General features: G+C 45.2%; 1 protein-coding gene across 2 annotated transcripts; it reads right to left on the bottom strand.

Annotated features, from left to right (window-relative positions):
- Nucleotides 1-933: 933 nt before the first annotated feature.
- Nucleotides 934-11,807, bottom strand: CHRNA1 (cholinergic receptor nicotinic alpha 1 subunit). 2 transcript variants are annotated; one of them, XM_085066405.1, is made up of 9 exons: nt 11,664-11,806; nt 9,675-9,820; nt 9,481-9,525; nt 8,846-8,955; nt 8,410-8,605; nt 7,559-7,796; nt 6,251-6,474; nt 4,718-4,957; nt 934-2,769 (listed from the first exon to the last, which is right to left on the bottom strand). In XM_085066405.1, exons 1-9 carry the CDS (start codon nt 11,701-11,703, stop codon nt 2,638-2,640), a joined length of 1,371 nt encoding a protein of 456 aa, XP_084922531.1. In that variant the 5' UTR covers nt 11,704-11,806; the 3' UTR covers nt 934-2,637. The 2 variants fall into 2 exon arrangements, with proteins under 2 accessions (XP_084922531.1, XP_084922532.1); XM_085066406.1 differs by lacking the exon at nt 4,718-4,957 and having other exon boundaries at nt 11,664-11,807.
- Between the last annotated feature and the right edge of the window lie 10,730 nt (nt 11,808-22,537).

Raw genomic sequence — 22,537 nt, 5'->3', positions numbered from 1 at the left:
ACATTGAGTTCAGCTCAGCTGTCTGGTGACGATGGAGAACAGCAGCCTGTTCTGATTACAGACTCACGCAGAGGTGAAACTGCTCCCTTGGAGCTGGTACAAGATAAAGGACTTTAAAAATTCAAACAACCCTCTCAGAAGAGTCAGGTCTCCTGAAAAACACAGGGATTTGGGAGTGACTGCATCTCTGAGAGCAACATATCCATGCCACAGTAGAGAGTAGCTGAAGGTCAGCAAAATGGATGGGAAGGGGAAAGTTAACTGCCAAATGGTTTAAAAACTGGAAAGAGAATCAAACTTAAAAAGATGAACATGTTCCAGGAAGCTGTTCTATTAAGGACATAAATAGGGTGTTATCAACAAACTCATAGTGAACAAAAGCAGCTTTAGTAGCAAGAAGATGGCAGTGCAAAGAGGAACGAGTTAACTGCTCTGGCTACTCTCACTATAAAAGCAACACCTTCCCACCGAGATGCCCCTGATCTGTCTTCATTTAATGAGATCTACTTCAGCACCGTGGTGTTTACATGTCATAATTTTTTACACTTATTAGAGAAATTTAATGAGTGTGTGACACCTGTTTCTGCAACCTAAAAAGGGATGTTGTTAGCATTTATTTTTGCCTGGTGTCACATCTTTTGAAATACAAGTAGTTCATCAAGAGTCAGAGTGATAGAAAGGCAGAAGATTTGCTGTGCCTATAAGACAGGTCAAACCATCACAAATGAAAATTTTTGAATAAATAATTTCAAACCTTTTTCTGAGGAAGCAGAAGGAAAGCACAGGTACCTAGCTGTCTATAAGGAGAGCTGGAGAAGCAAGCAGGCAGGCACACATGCACACACTCCGGCACACAAACAGGGGGAATGGAGGCCAAGACCCAGATCTGCTTGGGGGAAGCTGAGCAAAGATACTGTGGATGCTCAACATGAATCTTGTTACTCGATGTTTATTTTTAATGCTAAGATTCAACCACATGCTGTTCTAAGAGGATTGTTCTGTCAATTTTAGTGCAAATCACAGGCTCCCAATTAAGTTCCAGGCACCATTACGCTGCAGCTTAGCTCATCATGAGCAGAGAGCTGCTGCCTCTCCCCGAGGGCTGGGAGCTGGGAACTCCCACCCCAGATAAACCCAGCTGCAGCAAATGCTCCTTCTGTGAGCAGAGGTGTCGCCCAGCAATACATCTTCGGCCTTCGGTTTACAGGATTAATGATCATCCAGGGAGGCAAAGATTACCATCCTTTAAACCGTGAGAGCAGAGCAGAGTGCTACAAGTGATCGATTGCCCCAGACAAACTGTTTGCTTAGGGCTGCAGCTCAACATAACACTGTCCACCAAACGCTACGCAATGATGGGAGTGTTGCACAAGTGCCTCATTTTCCCTATAGTGTTTCAAAAGCCTGTCCTCTGCAGGCATGACACAATTCTGTAGAGCATTACCATAATGTGAATTATTTTACTAAACTCACCGCAAATTGTTTACAGCTGTTAGCAAAGTAGTGCTCTTGGCTTGGACAACCAGCTGGAAAAGATGAGTAACTCGTCGCAGTTGCCCCACCTACCCCTATTTGCTTTTGAGAAAAAGAGGCAGCGCTGCTGGTATTGCCACAGCGCATTATTGAAAGGCAGAGAGGCTTCTTGCTTACGTCGAGTATGAACTAAACAAACTGGTGTTTGGCCAGAGCAGCATTACTTTGCTTCAGCCACCAGAGAGAGCTGCAGCTCAACTTTTGGATAAAACTCGGGCAGCTGCTGGTGTTGCTCAGAGGAGGAGCGGTGCTGCCATCGCGTCACGCACAGGCACAGCGCAGATCCACACCTTCCCTGGGAGTGAGCTGTGTGACGCTGCGTATGACTTTAATGCTCACCGTCTGTTTCAGCAGGGCAGGGGACAGTTTGCAGGAAACGGAGAGAATTGTGTTTAAATAAACGCCCCCAAGTTTGAAGTGTCCCCACATTAGTCATCACTCCACACGCAGAGTGGAAACCAACCTTCCAAGAGCAGAGGAGGTTGAATATCGAAATTATCCTGAGAATAGGCTGGATCCTTCCCACAGTAAGGAACAAGTCTCTCCTCTTTGCTGTAGCAAGAGTTTCTACAGGTACAGTCACACGTGACAGTCAGTTCAGATTTGTGCATGAAAATCCAGTGCTTAAGCATGGAGTTTCAGCTATTTCTGATGGTTACATCTAGTGTTATGAGAGGAGTGACCCTGCTAATACAAAAGCCACAGAGCACATATTAAAACCAGCTTGAATGCTAAAGTTGGATACAGATTTACAGCTCAGCTAAAGCTTATTATACCTCTATTGACTTCACTGGAATAGTATCTGTTGCTTACGAAGTCAGACAGCCTTATTACACATTAACATTTTTAATAAAGGGTAAAATGCATCAAAACCTGGCTGACAGCCCATTCAAGTTTACCAGTAATGCATGTGTTTCTTTTTGGCAATTAAATGCTACTGAGCAGCAGCTCAGTAGTGCCAAGTATGGAGCCTTACATTTTATTATCCCTGCTCTTTCCCAGCGGTGACTGATTCCTGTCAGTGAAACTTTCAGAGGCTGGCCAGATTTTGATGGTTATGATGCTTTCAGATGTTCAGGGTAGCAAATAGTTTCCAGCTGATGTTCATCCTTGCTGATTTAATTCAATAAGGCGACCCGCAAATACAGCTAATGTTCCTATAAAACAAACTAGCATAAATATGCCAAGGAGAAGATGATCAAGTACCATTGCAACAAACTTCCATTCTTCTGCAGCCTGGGAAAGAAACAAAGGATATGGTAAAATTTCTGCAGAGATTGTTACAGGCATTGTTGTAATTTACTGTCTGGAACAAGGGGAAGACACTTCGATAAGTGCCATTATTGTTATGCAAAAATGCTAATTTTCTTCTCAAAAGCAGGTCAGTGGTTAAGAAAGCATAAGCAACCTAGAAATACAAATTTCAACACTGAACTGACCAGGAACCCTGGCAATCTGCTGAACAACTTCATTTGAAAAAATGTTGAAAAGCCTATTTTTTTGGGCCAATTTTTGCTTCTGAAAGAGAGTTTAAAATGTTGAAAGCAAAACTTAGTTTGACCCAATTGACTTCTGTTTTTCCACTGCTTTTTTGGTCTCATGGGATATCTAGGCATTTTCTATTAATTTAACCCTAACCCTTGCTCTCCATACACTCTAACATCTTGTGAAATCTTCTTGGTAGCTCCATTATTCTTTTTTTCCAGTTGTGGAAGATCGTGAACCACTTGCTCTGTGCCTGCCTTTTCACTTGATGCTTTTGGTGGGAATGCAGCACAGTAAGAGCATGCAGAGTGTGAGGCACCAAGTACAGCAAGGCTCAGGATTTCCACCCTGTAACTTTGCTTTAAGGAGTGACGTGCTGGCCTAAAGCCCCTTCTGCTTTTGCCTTGGATCTCCCACAAGTGGGAGAGGCTGTTGTAATTTATCTAGAGGGCACTGATAATGAATACTGTTTTGAGGTGGTTCAGAGGGTGCTTCATTGCATTTGAATGCAATGAAGTGACAGCCTTCAGAAGCCACAACCTTCAGTTTATTTGGGGAACCTGACTTTTGAAACCCCCTGGCAGTGATACATCAATAGTGCCCAGATGACACAAGCAGCTGGGCTGCACTTCCGAAGGGGCCATTTGCTGGTAACCTGAAGACCCTCCTTGTAAGCCAAGGAGGAAGTGAAGCCCAGAGATGTTGAAGCCATGCCAGCCCTGCTGAAGACAACAATTTGTCTGCAGAGAGGCAAAGGAGTCACGGGGAACATGAGACTACAGCCAGAGCCATTTCACATGCTCCAGGAATTTGGTCACAGGAACAAACACCGTGGTGTAAATCCTGTCCGTGGGAAGGCAGCACCTCCTTTTCAAGAACATGGGCCAAATTATTTTCTCATAGAATGCCCCTGGGTCTTCAGACTAGCCTGCAGCTCAACAGGAGAGGCCTATGACCACTCAGAAAGGTGAAGTACCAGGACTGAATTACCCCTGCAAAAGCTGTGTGAGCTGTGAAAGCTGAAATAAAAGAGGGGTTAATTGTACTGAATGTGCCAGAAGGAGGCAGAGCTACGTTTTCCTAGGGAACACTGCCATGTGTGACTCTATATGCTTTTATCCTTCCTTTGGCTTACAATGTGGAAAAAGTCAGTAATCAGAGTAGCTCATGACATGCTTCATTTGGAGGGACTACTTGTAGTATTCAGGAAAAAACCAAACCTTATCAAAATTGGAAATATCATTTGTAAATTACATTTAACACTTCTCAGATAACACTACTAGTCTTTTGGAGTTTGGCTTGCTTCCTGGGTTTTCAAAAGCAGTAGGATCTTACTTACCACAGGGGGAAGATGCCTGAGTGGGAGAGAGAAGAAATGTGTTTTGGAACTTGCTTACAGTTCTTGAAACTGCTGTCCTACTCACAGTCACTCCATCTCTACGGCTTCACATATCACATTAAGAAACCCTTAGCACTGACACTTTTTCCTTTTCTGTTATTTTGGGGAGCCAATATTCAACTAACATCTGTGACAATTATTTGTTGCTCATTGACTGCATCAAGGGGAGAAGATTGTCCACTACTAGAGCCAAACCAGGGCTTGGAGTGTTTTTGTAGGGCAGGGATATTTTGCTAAGAAAGTAAGATGTAGCAACAACTTGAAAGCTAGAAATGAATCATGCACAAAAAAATGCCTTACATTATCGGCTTCTTGGTCCGATTTCATCGTTTCTGCAATGTATTTGATTCCCTCTATAGCATTTTTCACATCTGGATTTTTGGTAAGCGGGGAGTAGAAGTTGACAGGCATAGAACCTGACTTCCCAGAAATGTCAGAAATATCAATATCTTCCGCAAAAATATTTTTGTCTTGTTTGTCTCTTGATGGCCGTTTCATTGTAGAGAAAAACATGACGTTTGGGATTGTGTCAATGAAGATCTGAAAACAAAGGGAGAAGATGACAGTTGCTGGTCTGTGGGGCTGTGTTACAGCTGCAGCTGTGTGCTGAACAAAGACAAGCCTCTCCGCTCCCAGATCGCTTCCCGTGCTGGATCTGCTACAGATTCCCTCTCCGAGTATGTCACAGCCCACGCCTTAGTTACACTGGGGCTTTTGTCAGCCTCATGTCCTGGGGCAGAGGGAGTCACCCGCAGGCCTGCAACACGTTTTCTGAAAGCCGTTTCCCCCTGCCACACACCCAACATCCACACATGGAGCGGCAAGTGATGCTACAGAGCAGATCTTCAGCTAGCATGACCTAACAGGGCTCTAGTCATCTCATCTAATTTGAAATATATTGCCTACAAGTCTTACTTGAAGAATGGACTGCAAAAAACCTCTTTTGGCTCTTAGGTTTGATTTCACTATGATGAATGTTTGCTCTACGGGCATATAAGGTTTACAATAAATTCCCTGGAGTGACAGAGACTTGCTGCCAGAGCAATGTTAAGCACATGCAGTGTTTCCTGTTGAAATTCCCCTTCTGCAGGGATTGTTTGTGCTGCAGAGAGAATCTGATATAAGCTGTAGCCTTAAAAGTGTAATTAGAAATAAAGATAACAATCTCCTTTTATGTCATGGCTTAGTAAGAACCCAGGCAGACTTCAAAACGCCAATGGATCAGATCATCTTTGATACTGCCTCCCTGGCAAAGAACTCATAATGACAGACAACCAATTTTTTCTACATCTTGTGTTTACCATTTAGGCTCTTGTGCAAGGCTCTCCTTTATTTCCAAGGGCTGCAGACTAACTGTATACTGGAAAAGCATGGAGAAGATTTTTAAACTATTGCTAAACCATCTTTAGCAAAACAGGATGCTGAACTCAGGTATTCCAGGTGGCCTTTGTGCTCTGCACTCATGCAGGCTGGCAGACTTGGCCACTGGCAGGCAGCAGTGCCTTGCAGTCAGATGGAGAACTAGACCAGGAAACATAATTTGAGACCACATGGACATTTTCTTTTCCCTTTACTTTCAGCTGCCCATGTTTCATCTCCTCTGTTCCCTGCAAGACTCTACCCCAGTGGACAATTTTGTTACTTGAAGGAGCACTTTTGCAATCATGCTGACTTTATGAACAGCTAAGTAGTAAACACTGGCTCTTGGGCCTGGAGACCTTTAACATGATGCATTTCCTCCCCCAATTCCTTTTGACTTTTATTAGAAAACCTGCCAATAAAATATGGAGCATTCATGGGAAACCAGCAAATGTGCCAAGGCATAGAGCTCACCTTCCTGACCCAGGGGGGCATGGTGTGAGTGCTCGGGGAGCGGTGGTGGGTGTTGATGACGATGACGGTGATGATGATCGAGGCGATGACAAACACCATGGTGAACAGCATGTACTTGCCGATCAGAGGCACTGCGCTGGAGGTGGAGGGAATCAACTCCACGATGACCAGCAGGAACACAGTCAAAGACAGCAGGACAGAGATGCTGAGAGTCATTTTCTCACCTGTCATCAAAAAAAACCCCAAAGCCATTGCCGCTCCTATCATTCAGTACAGAGAGCATTTGTTTGAGAAGCAGAATGTGGGTGATAGCTGTTCACATGAATGTGTGTGCATTTGCAGTGCTGTCATCTCTGCCAGCATCCAAAGCAATAACTAGGCTGGGCAAACCTGAGAGCATAATAGAGCATCAGCTCCAGCACTAAGGTGGGAATTACCAGGTATGACCGGGCTGAGGTGTGGGTGGTGGATATTTTTGCTTCCCAGGAGCATTTAATGGGCTGTGTATTTTGAACAATGCAGCACATGCACCTGATTAGTGCTTGCTTCACAGCCTCCTGAGGATTTGCTTGCCATACTCTGTCTCTGGGCTGAGACAGCGGACTAAAATCACTTCTGACATCAGGTCAGTTGCTATGCGAGATCTCCTCGCACATGGAGGGTGTCAAAAATTAACCATAAAACATTATTTACACATATTTTTTATCCAGTTCAACTTCTGATAAAGCTTTCCACGAAAAAATGCATCAAGTATTTCTTCAGAAGGAGCTTTCTGAAATTGGGCAGTATGAAAAGCTGACAAAAGGCAACAAGAATGAAGCAGAGGAAATGGTTGCAGGGAGCATGAGTGGCTCAGCAGTGACAAAGGAAGGCAGAATAGGTCAGGATTACTCTCTGTGTCACAAGAGGAGATGTGTGTGAGCAGGTAACAAGCTCTCTGCTCTAACATGATGCAGAAGGGCCTCTGTCACCCCTGTGTGCTCACTTACTGCAGGACACACTAATACACTGACTACCTATGGAAAAAGATAAAAATTAACCAGCTAAATTTTCAGCTTGCAGAAATTAACTGGATAGCTACTCAGCAATTTCTGTGGGAAAGTGCCCCAATTTATTTATATCAATAGTTTCAGTTTTCAGCACTGATCCTTTCTTTGCACAATATTTAAAGCCATTACTTTCAGTGGAAATGTCCAGTCTTAGTATGCACTGGCCTTCAAGTTGGCTGGAAATTTCAAATACTGGGAATTTCTCAGGAACTGGTTAGAAGGGCAATTTCTAGGCAGTAGAATGAATAAATTTACATACCTGAATCTGTGGGTAGGTAAAAGACTAACCCTGTCAAAAAGGAGAAGAGCAGGCAGGGGATGATGACGTTCACAATGAAGTAGAGAGGCAGGCGTTGCATGAGGAAGTGGTAGGTGATGTCCAGGTAAGGAGTGTCAGGGCAGCAAGCATAGTAAACCCAGTGCTTCCAGCCACGGTAATCCTTCATCACCCACTCCCCACTCTCCATGAAGTTACTCAGGTCTGGACGATCACTCTCCTGGCAGCAAAATACCCAAATAGATTCTTAATACCAGGTTTTCAGAACCAAATCAAAACTTCTCAGGTTTGGCTCATAAGCAGGATTCCAAATAACTCGTGCACTTTGTGGTTTTTTGTAAGTAAAAAGCTCTCATTTTTGTTATTTTGCCTTAGAATATCAGCCTCTGTGCAGCATTCAACTAAATATTTTACAGACACAGTCCGGGATAGTAGACTGAATAAATATTACAGATAGGAGACATTCCTGAGGGGACAGGGAAAGAGTCCTTGGCAATGGAAAGTCATGAGCAGAGAAGATGAACCCCCTCAAAAAAACCTCCAAAACCCAAGGAAACTAACAGAAGCAGTAAAGGCAGCACCATAAAAAGTGGTGCAAATCTGTCAGAGGACAGACAGAAGACTGTTAGGGCATGTTAGGGCATAAGCAGAATTTAGGAGCCGAAACAGGAAATCTTGTGCTAGATCTACAAATAAGGATTTTTTATTTTACAGGCAGGGGCTGCTTGTTTTTCCAGTAAAAACTAGGTCATATTCCAGTCTAAATCTGAGATTTCTCTAAAAATATATACAGGTCTTTGCAGCTTTTCCCCGATTACAAACTCCTTGCTTACCGGGTTAATAACAACCATTGTACCATCATATGTCCAAGTTCCCAACTTCATACTGCAGTTCTGCTGGTCAAATGGGAAGTGTGTGACTATAATTTCACAGTAACTCTTAAAAATAGCTGGTGGTGTCCAGGTGATCCGACCTGTGTGCTCCAGAAGGACTTTGGTGAATTTTACAATGGCAAAATCACCATCTGCACTGCAAAAGGAACAAGAACATTAAAAGCAATATGGGCAGCATAACAAACGTGGTCACAAAAGGATTTCTCTGGCTGTGGGTCAAATGACTCCCCAGTGCCTGCTCCTGGAGAAGCTTACTCTGAGGAATCGTACCCACTGGAGCAGATATCACAGGAAAACTGTCCCACTAGAGTGGTGCCACGAGGCAGAGCTCCTCCTCCCTCTCTCCCTCCCTCCCTCGGCAGCTGGCACCCCTTACTTGTTGTAAAGAACAAGGTCTGGCCGCCAGATATCATCTGAGGGGATGCGGATTTTTTTTACGCCGCCGTAGTCATCTGGATTCCATCTGAGGTTGACGTCTGTCCATTGCTAAAGAGGGAAGATTGCAACTGCTGAGAGCCTCTCCCAGCACTTCTGGGGGCAGCTTGAGTACTTCCCAGAAACAACTCCTCCCTTGCTTTGGGACACTCAGGTAAACATAAACATGTGGGAGTGGGACCCCCAGCTTGTTTTTCACATTAACTTAAATTTTGGTTTAAGAAGCTTATTAAAAACAAACAAGCAAAAAAACCCCAAAAAACCCCACCAAAACCAAAAAACCAAGGCAAACAAAAAACCAAGCAAACAAACAAACAAAAAAGGAGAAAATTATGTAAAGATAAATATATCAGAAGTCTACTGTTTGAAATACAACCCCAAATGCATTTCTTAATTTCTTAGACACTGTTAGTGTCTAGAGCATTTTATTCTTGAGATCTCATAAATAAGAAATGCTCTGCTACCTGACCCACCTGTCCAAGTTGCCCGTGAAAGTATGACAGTGTAGTTAATCCCTGACTGTGCCCAGTGCACTTATTTGAATTGGATAAAATGGTTAAGAATATTTAGAGTTACCTGTTTCAGGCGTACATTGGTTGTCACAATCTGATTTACTTCATCCTTAAAAAAAAGGGGGAAAGAAAAGATAAAGAAGGCAATATCAGCAAGCATCAGGATTAAAGGATAAAAATTGTTTCCTTAGAACAACACCACCATTCAGCACTGCTGCATACAACAGCAGATCAGCATTTCCAGTGCTCCTACCGTACCACGCTAATGAGCTGGATGAGCTGCAGCCCCACGGTGACAACCACGGCGTCCCGATGGTCCTCCACGGGCCTCACCACCTTGTTGTAGTCCCTGAACAAGTCCTCCACAAGGCGAGTCTCGTCTTCATAGCACAGTGCCAGCCCAGCTGCAGGACAGCAGGGGTGGCCTCAGTCAGATGGGACAGGGAACAGCTACAGCACCACCAGCCTGAGGCCGGTGTGGAGGAAATGCTGCCAACAGCAAGCTGCTGGTGGGGGGATAACGCCAAGTCCTCCCTGTGACTCCTCATTTCGGAAGCACTGCAGGCACTGCAGATGCCACCAACCTGTCTGACCTGCGGACCAGCTTAGGAGTAAGACAACAGTGGCTTCCAACCAGGAGATGAACAGAACCAAATGGCCGGGATTGTGGACATCAGACTGAGCATTAGGAGTGTCCCAGCCTGAAACTGTGTTAACATGCAGTACTTGTGGGAAGTTAAACACAGAAAATATACAATATCAGGGATTTGTAATGTTGGCTTTTCTACCTTCAATTCCACAGATGTTCTTGGGGCAGTAATGTTAAAGGAGGGAGCCAAGCACACCAGTCATTGAGAAGAAATCACCACCCAGACTGCTTACATCTGCAATCTAAGTGGAACAAGAACTCCTCTCTGCAACAGGAGTTGCTCAGGCTGTGCAGGTGGTGAGAGAAGGAAACCACTCACTCTGTGGGGTAGGTCCATGGACAGCTCTGTGCACAGCATGAGTTGGCAGTGCTGTGCCAAAGACCCTTGTTAGAAAAATTTCACAAGAGAAAATGGCAGGGAGCAGCCCTGTTGCAGTGGAGTCGCCACAGTGCCTGTGCAGGGTGCTGCATTCCCAAGATGCAAGGGCACTGACAAACAGAGGGACCCTGTTTCCAGAGAGCCTGTGGCACAACAAGCAGACACATGACGTCCTCAGATTGTAGCTGCTTTGCTGTTACAGGGGAGGAAAGCAAATGGAAGGGGTGCTCTGGGATGTTTTTTTATGTCCCCCCTCTTAAAGGTAGTGAGAAGGAACAGAACAGCTGAGCCTCAGTGCAAGCATTTTTGGCAGATTGCAGCCTTGTCTTCCCTTCTCTGTTGAATCCTGGGCCACAGAAGTGAATAAGAATTTTGCTGCTGACTCCATGCTAAGCTAGGATTACTCCTGATTTCCGAACTGACTTTTCATCAACTCCTTTTATGTAGCTTAGCTGAGATTGCCAAAGATTCTGCCTTGGCCTTGTCCTGCCACAAGATTATATTAAAATATTTAGATGCCAATAAGAAAAGCTGTCTGTTGCAGACAGGCACTGTTTGCTCTCCCTGCCAGGAGGCTGAGTGAGGCTGGGCAGGAGACATCTTACAATTTTTAAGTTATGATCACAGCATCACACCTCACTGAAGCTCTGTGCTTTATTAATCCAATTAAAATACTTTCACATTGCTCCTTTCTGGTGTGGCTTGGAAGGAATTTAGTATACTGCTTGAATTTTCTGAAAAGCTTTTAGGATCACAAAATATTTATTCTTTTAAGGGACAGTTTAAAAAATTATCTCACTACAACGCATGCAGCTGCAAATCAATTCTACCTCCTTGTCAGTCACCCCACAACTTAATGAAATTGCTTGTAATGATTTTTCACATTCCAAGCTATGCTTTCCAAGATCCTTTCACATATTTTGAAATACATGTAGCACTAGGATAAACAGGAGCATGCAAAAAAGGTTACAGCCAGAAAAACAATTAAACACAATCTTCTCAGTTCAAAATATCTGGTGCCTGAAACTACAACTATCTGCTACAGATGCACTCCAAAGCTCTCCTTTAAATGATTTGGTGTGTTCAGAAAACCTGACCTGTAGGACAGGCTGCTCTCAGACCACACACTCATTCATCCTGATGTGTAGGTAAAGCCCTGGTCCCACACAGCCTGGAAGGAGCCAACCCCCACTCAAGGCAATGGCTAGAACACCTTTACCTGTGGAGATGAGGAGGAGGAGTACACAATGGACCTTCATCACCCCAGCTCCCTCTTGCTGTAGTCATACAGATGGAGGCACAAAGCACCTCTAAGCTCTCTGCAGAGGGGGCTGTGCTGCCTCCACCAGCATGCTGCCAAAATAAACCCACCAGGGTATTGATTTACAGCACCTGTTTTGGGAATGACAGCTGAGGGCTACTGCACCACCGGGCTGGAAGTGGGAGCACAGTGTGTTTCACCAGTCAAATATCTTCTGCAGTTTACAGAAGGTCATTTTTTTCTAAGTATCAGTGCGATCTGTGACATACTAAACAAATAAACACACAAATTAGAGATTTAAGAAAGAATTACCTGAAAGTAACTGAACATCTTGGTGAGATCTCAAACTCTTTGTGAACACAGCAACTTGCCAGGTTGAGGGTTTTGTTTCTCTGAGACAAAACAGATCTCAACCATTTATTTCTGATACACCCTCACCAGCGTACAGACTGCGTGCTGGGAGGAGGCTGCTCCCTTGGCTTCAGGGAGGGGTGGGAACTCTTTGTAGAAGTGAACAAATATGCTCCTGAGAGATCCATCTCCTTGGATCTACCAGGACTTTCAGAAGGTAGCTGGTAGAGTCCCCACCTTGAAAGCTACTAACTAAGGGGAGAAACCCCATCCGCCTGGCCACCACCACCCCTATACTTACAGAACTGAGAAAGTCAAGTGGTAGAAACATGATTGGTTTCCATAGCAGAGCAGATCCAGTGAATTTCTGTAGGGTATGCAAGTGCTTGCTCTTTATTCCCATAAATCACCTGGAAAGGAGTGAAAAGTGATGTGTTTGGCAATGATCCTCAGTCCTTCAGGCTAGCAAAAAAACCCAAGAAACTGTGGAGAATTTTACATCTATATACACACACACTTATCTACCTCATATATATACATGATTATCTACTCTGAGCTCAACAATATCACTCAGGAACAAAACCTTGAGAGAGACAGTCCTGTGAAGTGTTCAGCAGCATAAGAAAAGCATCAGTTTCTAGGAAAGCAGTTGAAGCAAAAAAGGAAATACACCACTCTGAATCCATGAATGTTCTTTGCAGTTCAGGTCATCTGGTTTCAAAAGACTTGGAAAAGGCCCAGGAGAAAGTGACAACAACATCCGCAGAGCAAATTGGCTTCTGTACCTGGAACAGATAGAGAATATGAACCGTCAGTCTGAAAGAAAAGCAAGAGAGAGAGCTTTGGTAGGGTCTGTAAAATCCCAAATGGTCTGGAGAAGGCAGATTTGGATTCACTTGCTGTCCCCACGCAAAAAAAGTAGAGGACACTGAAGTATGCTTAGAGTTGTCAGGCTTAACCAAGACACTTCTTCACAGAACATGTCTGCAGTGGAACTCAGTGCCACAGGAGTGTCTTGTTTGCAGAGGTTTATCTGTATTCAGAAAAAATAGTTAGTTAAATAGTTTCATACTATTGAATGTACACACACACTCCCCCTAAGAAGTCTGTCACAGAAGTCCCAGAGTCACAAGTCTCAGGACTCTGGGGTAGTGTCCTTGGGATATATTGCCTAACATTTATGGTGTTGCATTTTGCTCAGGCAACTGCCATGTGGAGATAGGACATGGCACTGGGTGACCTGCCACAACCATTTTTACACAGCATTCCAAATTCCCTTTTCCAGAAAACATTCCCCACAAAAGCCTTTCTTAGCTTTGCCTCTGGGTGACACCAGATGTATTTTCTATTTCTGCTGGATAGCCTTTGTGCTGTCTGCCAGCTGGCTTGGTGTTTCACGCTGGATGCCTTTATTATTATTTTAATTATTTTTTTAATCACTCTCCCTCCCCCACCCCCCTCCACTAAGCATTCAGCTTCTGCATTTACATTTATCCTCCAGTAAAAACTCTCCATCTACATAACTCTGGCCTTGTTCCTGACCTATTCGTGGCTGGCAGCTCCCATTGTTGCAGCGATCTTATTTCAAACCCACGTCTGGCTGCTTCCAGCCTTTATCCCAGGCCAGGCAGCTGCCATCAACAGCAGAGATACAATTGCATGGAGGCATTGTGGGAATGCTGACCATGGCCCTCCAGATCCTCTCAGGGTGTCCAAGCATTCCTGCCCACCCCAGGCAGCGCTGCCAGGTTCGCTCCCAGACTGACAGAGCAGTGTTATCACACTGGCAAATGACAGCTCTTGGGTAACAGAAGTGTCTGTCCCTCCCCACAAGGCCTGGCTGTTGGAGCCAGCAGGGTGCAGGGGCTGTAGGGGCCCCAGAAAGTCTGCAGCTCCAGCAAGGGGTTATTTCTCTTGCAGCTGAGCCGAGCCCCCCAGCCTGGGAGCGAGCCTCCCCTCGCTGGCTGGAAGTCAGAGCTCGTGTTGGAAAAGGAAGAAGCAGGTATTTGGAGAAGGCCTGTGGGGAGCAACAGCCTGGCTGCAAGAAATGTTCCCTGGCAGAGGCACAAAGCCTTTTCCCTCCCAAGTAAACCAAGGCAACGTGAGCTACTGCAGTTAAACATGGACAGAGAAGTGAATGCTGCTTGTTGTTAAACTGGGGAATGTGACCCATCATGACCACGGTGAAAAAGCAAGGGAAGGGGCTAAGCTACACTGAGTGCCTGAATTTGATCCATTGCTCAGATGGTGTTTTTATTTTTTGTTCAGAGTATTCAGAGAATTTTTTGACAAATGTTTTGCTCCCACATAAAAACCCCTTTTACATCTATCTTGAGTCTGACCTTTCTGGCTTGTTTTTATGAGTCCCCTCCCCATCCCTCACACAAAGCCACTACCCACCGTGCAAATGGCAGGCCAGCCTCATTCAGATCGATTGGAAAGCAGCAGAACTCCCTGCTTGCTGAATTTAGGGCATTGCTCCTTCCATCCATGTACAAGGAACAAGCACTGCAAGGGCTCTTGCCCGGAGGAAGTCGGTCGTGAACAAATACTCCTGCAGGTAAGTCTCTTTGGCAGGATGATGCTGTACAGACACGCTGCAAGCGAGCAGAATACCTAATGCTTTTGACAGAGTGAGGAATACAAGATTTGAGCTGAAATTTTGGTCACAGAATTGCGTGCAGAGAGGCAATGTCCGATGGAAGAGAGCAGGTGCCAGAGGCTCCAACAGATACATGGACAACAGGGCCTGTGGGAGGGTGGAGGTGGTGAGAAGCAGAAGCAAAACTCATAAAAAGAACAGAAAGGTTAGATAGTACATCAGGGAAATTAAAGGAACAACAGCTTAAAATAATGGAACCATTCAGCAGTTTTAGCTTTAGTTTTCAAATGCAGTATATACCTTTTAAAATGCATTTTTGTATCAGAAAAATGTGATTGTTGACAGTAGATTATGGCGGCCCTGGATAGGGGAGATGACTAGACAAGTGTTTGTGAGTTTGCCATGTGTTTGTTCCCAGGTCGCCCCGGTCACAGCCACGGCGGCACACGTTCCCGGCTGGAAGCGCGGCCGCTCGGCTCCATGGCCGCCAGATGGCAACAGCTGGATGAGGGGACGAGCCAGCGGGCGGCGGTGGGCAGCGCGGCCGGGAACGGGCCCTGGCAGGAGAAAACACAGGGAGCAGATATTTTCCAGAAGAAATTCATTCAGGGAATTAACGACTGTCTTGAAATGCCGAAAGACTGTTCTTACCCGTTTTATTCCACTGCCCATAAGAACAGGCTGAGCATTAATAAACATGACAGTATGTACTGATAGATAAAATTAAATTCCTCAGATCAAGAAATCTAAAGCTGCAGTTTTCCATACTGAGATGCACCTCCACCAAGTCACAAATATATTTTTCATTTAGGGGCAAATTTAACTCCAGCTGACATCCCTGACATGGCTGCTTCCAGAGCTCCCATCCATGCACAAGGCTCATCTCTGGGGCCAAGGTGAGTCATGCTGGAGAGCCAAACAAGACAAGGAAAGAGGACAAGTCCATCAGCTGTGAGGTTTGCTCTGCCCTGCTCCTGTTGGCTCCTCTGTCAGCACAGCAGCTGGTGTGAACCATGCCAGAGTGGTGGGGACAGCAAAAGAGCAGCTTTGCTGGTCCATCTCCTCCAGAAGACTTTCTTGCACAGCAGGACTCCCGAGCTACTCTGCTTCTGTGGCCAGGAAAATCTCATTAATTCTCAGATGCAGCTAGGTGACACCTGTATTTATTAGAGGCTCTGTCCTTCCCCAGCAGCACGAGCTGAGAAATGCTATCAGTGTGGCATTTCTCAGTCTGCAGTGCAGACCACTGCTGCTACCTGTTCTGAACTTTGTCTGTAATCACCAGCCATCAGTTTTCTCTGCAGATGCAAAAAACCCTCCACAAAACACAAAAGTCAGACAGCTGATCGTAAAACTGGGCAGAAAGGTTGGCCTAGATGTCAAAGCTGGGAACCATGTGGGCACTGCCAGCTCTGCTGCATCCTGACAGTGGAGACATCCAAAGCACTGTTTAAATGAGTGTTAGGCACCCAAATGCTCTCCCAGGGGTGTCTGCTTCTGGAGGTGACATTGTTATATCTTGGGTGTATATTCTGATGCTATTTGTAAGTATACAATTAAATTACCACCAGTGCAGAAAGTGGAGCCCAGCATTGCCTGACTTCTGGAAATACATGTATCATATCCCTACCCCATTCCATACAGTGGCTTTCATGAGTGTGACCACGGGAGCATTTAGCCTCAAGCATTTATCTGGAAGCTCACATTTACCTGTTTAAATACATCTATCTGTTCCAAAGGCAGATGATTCTCCACTGAAGTCATTGCAGAGCAAACTGTTCAAGTTTAGCTGCCCATAAAAGCTGCTTGTTCAGCTCCCATGAGGTCTAACATATTTTGGCCAGTATTCCACAGTTCAGAGTTTTCCTGAAGGCATTTTGAGGGGTGCTCCACTAAACAGCCAGTGGGAAGAAGAGCTGGCAGTGTAGGAAGTGTGTTTTAATTCTTAAAGCTGCTGCACAGATTAACTGACACAGGCACTTCTGATTGCTGCCCACAAGGACTTAATTGAGTACAACCTTTTGCAAAGTCATCACTCCCAAATACAAAGGCAATTAACTCCTGAAACATGGAGCCCCTCATGGCATATTCCCCATATAACCCCAGCTATGGGATGAGAGCACAAACATCCATCTGGATGTCACCTGCTTCCCTTGGGGCTCCTGTGCTATGAAAGGCAGGTGTGTTAAACCATGCTCCTTCACATCTGCGGTAAGCGTAACTAGGATGAATTTTGGTGATCCTGAGAACACGTCTGTAACCCTGTGAGAGCCTCAGGGTGCCTGGCTTTGGGGTGCAGGTTCTCTCAATGCTGGTATTATTTGGATAAACACATCAAAACAAGTTTGTTTTATTTTTATTTCTGCCAGTAGGCTGAGTGGCAAAGCCCTCTCCCTTCCCACATGGTGCTTCCCCTCCATAAGCCCTCACTGATCCTAGAAAACACTTAACACAGATCTCTGCAAAGCATCCCTCTCACCTGGGGCTGCAGTGTTTGCCTTAGAAAGTCAACATCTACCTCGCTGTGCTCCCTGAGCCTTCACAGTGTTTTAAGGCAGGAAATGCCACCCTCTAGCCATGCTGTCCATTAGCTCCCAGGGACACATTTCTACTCCTACACGACACCCTTGGAATTGTTGATACATGCTTTACCCAGGACTGACCTCATGCCAAGTACTCATTTTATTGCTTATGTTGGGACCTTTGCCAACACACACAGAATTTTCTTGGTAATTAGTGGAAAACACTGACTTCTGTGGCTCCTGGTGTGTAGCTCTCACCTGTCACACAAAGTTTATTTTGCCTCCTTGGAAGCCTGCAAGATCTTTGCCATAATACTCGTGTTGGACAACAGAGAACTTACAAGCTTGTCTTTACAACTGATAAAACAGAAAAAAATTACACCCTAAACTCCAGAAACACCTCCAGAGTGATGACTGGGTCCCTGCAGGAGGGGTGGGGGTGGGCAGTGGCGAGGCACAATGGGTGGGGCACTGCACACCAGGCAGGAGTCAGGGGTGGCTCCCTGACATCTCCATGGACTTTGTACTCATCATTCCACATGAAGCCAAATTCCAGATTTCCCTGCTCACCAATATTTGGGATTTGACAGGAGTTCAAAACACCATACTCAAGGCAGTTGGGGGAATACTTTGTCAACACACTGCACAGCAAGGTTAGCAATGTGAGTGTAACTCAAGCTGTGAAGGAGCCAGAGGAGCAGCCCTGTGAGAGAAACTGGCATTGAAACAGAGTTCCAGTTTAATGATCCTTAACAAAGTTTAGTTTATGGGTTAGCCTGATCTTGAAGTTCATCCTGCTAGCAGCTTATGCCTTTTCTCCAAATGGCAAGATTATGCTTGGGCCAGGGAAGTACTTCCAGGAGAAACTCACAGTTTTCCCTGAGGAAGTGATTTGGAAGTGTCAATGCGACTGACCTTGCAGCAGCTTGCAACAGTTGTTCCACCTCCTCCACGTGTATTTCATTATTGGCCTCTGCCTACTTTAAATAAAAGCACTCAGATGGACTTTACACCACCCTTTTTGTGAGGTATCTTGAACTGCACCATATTGGTGGTGTCTAACTCACCTTGCAGCAATCTCAGTGTACCTGAATTCCAGTAATTTAGTGGAAGATGTCATAAGTTATTGCATAGTATAAACAGCTTAGGTCCAGCATCATGATGCTGGAAAACATGAAAGGGGATAAAAGAGCAGAAAGCAAATTAGAGGAGTCTCTCCCCTTCCCTTTTTTGGAACAGAGTAGGTGCTGGAGATGAGCAGTGAGCAACAGCATTGTGCTAAGTTCTTTTGAGTTTAGTGCAAGCGAAAAGCTTCAAGCAAGCTTTAGGACATGATACCTTATGAATATTAATCTACAAAATGAGTAATTTTAATAGTTTGCACAATCCTATTTTCATTAGTGACACAGTAAAGAGACATGCAAAAAAAAAGGCAAAGAGAAAAAGCTTAGCATTCAATCTCTGGGCTTGATAGCAAGAAACAAAAATTACAGGCAACATAATGCTTGAAAATAAATCCTGGTTGGCTGCCAAATATATATTTAAAAATAATGCCTAATTGCCTCAGGAAATACATTAATCAAGGGCTCCCAGAGGCCTAAGAACCATTTGCTCCAATTGACCGAGGCAGAGTACTGATAAACACCTGAGTAATGTAAGGAGCTACACATGGCCTTGAGACAAAATACATGAGAAATAGAAAAGGACATCTAACTAAAAGCTCTTAAACAAGTTCCGTGAACAGCTTACTGACATCACTCTTGGGACAGATCAAAGAAAAATGTTACTCTGACCATGAAACCAGCAACAGACATTAGACAATCACTAAATCATCCTATCCAAATTGAGATATAGGAGGGATCCAGAACAGCATCTCTGTGGTGTAGCCCAGAGCATGGAGAGAGACAATCAGGCCAGCATGAAGAAATGATCGGATTATGCAAGGGCTCTGGTGAAGAACATAACTCCAAATGCCCATGACCAAGGAAGAATGTGCTGGAAAACTGAAGAGCTGGACTCTTACCAATGCATAGGTAAGGCTTCCTGCTCTCAGCACACCAGCCTGGGGCCCTTGGGTTCAGCAGGAGGCAGAGCTCAGGGGCCAGCCTGTCCCATGCTGCAGGGAGGGCACCCTGGGGACATTTCCTGGAGGGGCAGCCAGCTCCTCACAGCCCAGTGCCAGGCACAGGCCCTGTGCTTCACTCCTGCCAGAGCATGGCCAGAGCACAGAGCACCCTTCTTGTCTGACATGGTTTGCTCAGCAATCCCTTTGATCCACATCACATGTCCTATCCCTTCTCCTCGTGCATTACATAAGCTTTCTGGGGCTGAGGTGTAGTTGCTAAGCAGTAATTTTGCCTGACTAAAAAAGAAACCCATGATTGCTAGGTTCACTAAATGTTTTTTTCCCATCTTGCAATATAATTATAGCTATAACAAAAACATTGCAGAACATTCTCACCATGCAAAAATTAGGTCAGGAACAAAGTGAGTATATCACATATGCCTTCTAGAAGCCTTTTTTCCTTCCTTTGATATTGGAGGGGGAAGGAGCAGACAAGTTTGTTATTGCATCAAATATTAAATAACAGGTTTTTCCATCCCGTCAGCTAACCTGACATTAGCAGAAGTTCATGTTCTTGTTTCAGAAGGCAGCTTGCTTCCCTCATCAGAGTTCTCCTAAATCCTTGCCAGAGGTTCCCTACCCATGGCCTCAGCACACAGTGCTTCCCTTGAGCTCTGCACTGTGAAATGGGTATGGGCACATATCCCTCTGGTGGGGAGCTGCAGTTTTATCCCTTTCCCCCCATCTTTTTCTGTGTCCAACTGCCCTTTGACAAGCTGTTGCCAGGGAGCTGGCTCCAGTGGCTCTGCCCTCTGAGCTGTCCACAGGTACCCTGCAGCACTGGAGACAACAAGGTCAACTGAACTAGAGACAACACTTATTCCTCATGGAAATCAATTCCTTCAGAGAGCAAATCAACTTGGAGACAGCCTTTCCTTCTCATAGACCTAGGTTATTTATTCTATTCTCACTTAATGTTAACACAAGTATTAAAAATGGAATAAATGAAACTTAATGCAATTGCTTGTATACCAATGCAAAGCATCTTCCTGATTAGCAAAAAGAAGTATCAAATCCACTTCAAAGAAAACATTTTTTCTGCACTGCCTGTTCTAATGATTGCCACTAAGGAAAGATCAGAGTTTCATTACAATAGTAACAAAAATAAGATTAAATGGATGCTTTTGCCTACACACTTAATAAAACCTTGCAATTAAAGAGAATAAAGAAAACTCACTGCATACAGATTCCTGGGATGCCAAGTCAAGAAAGTACTTCATTGACTGTTGGGCTCCTCCATCCCACATTCCTGACTCTAACACAACACATGACCCACACACCTGAATCCAAGAGATGTGCCCTCTGTAGAGACAGCTCTGTTCCATATAGGATGAGCAGAGTGCTTAGCAGACAGCATCAGCCCTAATTAGTTGAATATTGATTTTGTCTGGTGTTAAACAGGTTCTGAAGCTATATCATCCCTTGGCATGCAATTTCCTTCATAGCCCATCAGAATGGGAGACTTGGGGAGAATAGGATGTGTTAATGCCTGCAGGGCCTGGCTGCCTGACCCCGAGCTCCTGTGCCTGCAGCTGCTGTCATCACTCACTGGGGCAGAAGGGCACAGGCATCATAGAAGAGTGTGCTTCTTGACATGGGTGTTTGGGGGGTGGTTCTGCTTACTGATGGGTGTGGGGAGTTGTAAAGCCTTTACTTGCTCTGATTTTGGGGGTTTTTGTGTGTGTGTATGTTTGTTGGTTTTGTTAGTTTTTTCTTTCAGCATTGGGTCCCCATTTAGGTTTTCTTCCTTTCTTCCAAGAACTTCCATTATTATAATCACTTGTTAAACTCTGCTCGAGAGAGGGCATCTCCATCGGGAGACTGGTGCTCACTAGTAGCTAACAAACCTTGTTTGCCCTTTTTGCATTGACCATCCCCAGAGCAAATCTAGGCTTGCTATTTCCAGAGGCATTTTCTCTCACTGATCCACTCTCAGTGGCCACCACTGCTAAATGCAGTTGAAAGCACCTGTAGCAAAGCAAGGGGAGCAGCTGTGCCAGCAGCACCCACCTACTGCTGCACCAAGATGAAGGAACGGGATATTTCACACCAGAAGAAAAGGTAATTATCCTAATTACTGCTATTTACTACGTGCTTCCTGCTATATGCTTTAGAAGGGGGAATTACATCTCCCTAATTCAAGTTTACTTGAACCGTGCTGGGCGACAACATGCCTTTACTCAGGTAAGGTGAAGGCTCCTCTGGTCACCAAGGCTGCCAAAGGACACTGAGTGTTACCACCAGAGCTGGAGCTGCTGTGGCACAGCCCTGCCCTGCTGTGCCCTGTGCCAGCTCCTGCTGGGGGCTTGGGGAAATGATGCTGCTGACAGGACACTGCAAAGGGCCAGCCAGAGCCACTGCAAGGGATCCTGAAGGGAAGGCAGGAGTGATGGATGGCCTGAGGAGCAGGAGACACAGGGCTATTAGGCAGCACGGGAGTGAGGAAATGCATCACAAAGTCAGGGCAGTGGGGGGAGATAGAGCACGTTTAGGAGGTGGCTTGGAACAAGCTAGTGGTGACCATGTGTGGCTGCTGGAGTGCCAGGCAGATGTGACTGAGAAGCATATGGGACACTCCTTTTGGGCTGGGGGAGGCAAGGCTATGGTCGCAGACATATAGTTTTCCATCTGTGGCAGTTCATTGGGACAAACAAAGTGATAATATGCACTAATTAATACAGGAGTTATAACAGCAAGGCACTTTTAGTACTACACGACTGTAAACCACCTCAAACCAAACCATACTTAAGAGTCTTTCAAAACTTGCCCCATTCTGCCTCCCCAGCAGCTGCCAGCCCAGAGCAGCATTCCCCACGTGCTTACCAGTGTACATCCCCAGCTTCAGCTTCTCCTTCCTGAGCTCCTTCCATCCCCAGCTCAGGAGAGCTGCACAGGAGCCACCTTCTCACCTCCCCTCTCCTAGCTAGGCATGCAAGGATGGGTGGGGTGCAGTGAGGCAACTTATTGCTGACAGGAGTGAGCACAGCTGGCTGTGATTACTAGAATATTCCTTGCTCGCCTCCTGCTCCAGGTGGTGTTTGCAGAGCAGACCAAAGTGCTTGCACCAGAGCTAACATTTGAAGTGCAAAGCAAATGTTCTGGGTTGTGTCTGCATGTGAAATTCAGTGGTGCATCCATCTACTCTGGGCAGCTACAGTTGTGTAACTGTAAACTGCTATTCCAGTTCACATACAGCTAATTATAACAATAAGTAAAAATGAATAGCTTAATG

This window comes from Lichenostomus cassidix, chromosome 7 (assembly GCF_008360975.1).
Source record: "Lichenostomus cassidix isolate B80296 chromosome 7, HeHo_3.0, whole genome shotgun sequence".
In the NCBI taxonomy this organism is placed as follows: Eukaryota; Metazoa; Chordata; class Aves; order Passeriformes; family Meliphagidae; genus Lichenostomus; species Lichenostomus cassidix.
The sequence above is the reverse complement of the archived record's forward strand: the minus strand, read 5'-3'. Positions and strand labels throughout refer to the sequence as shown.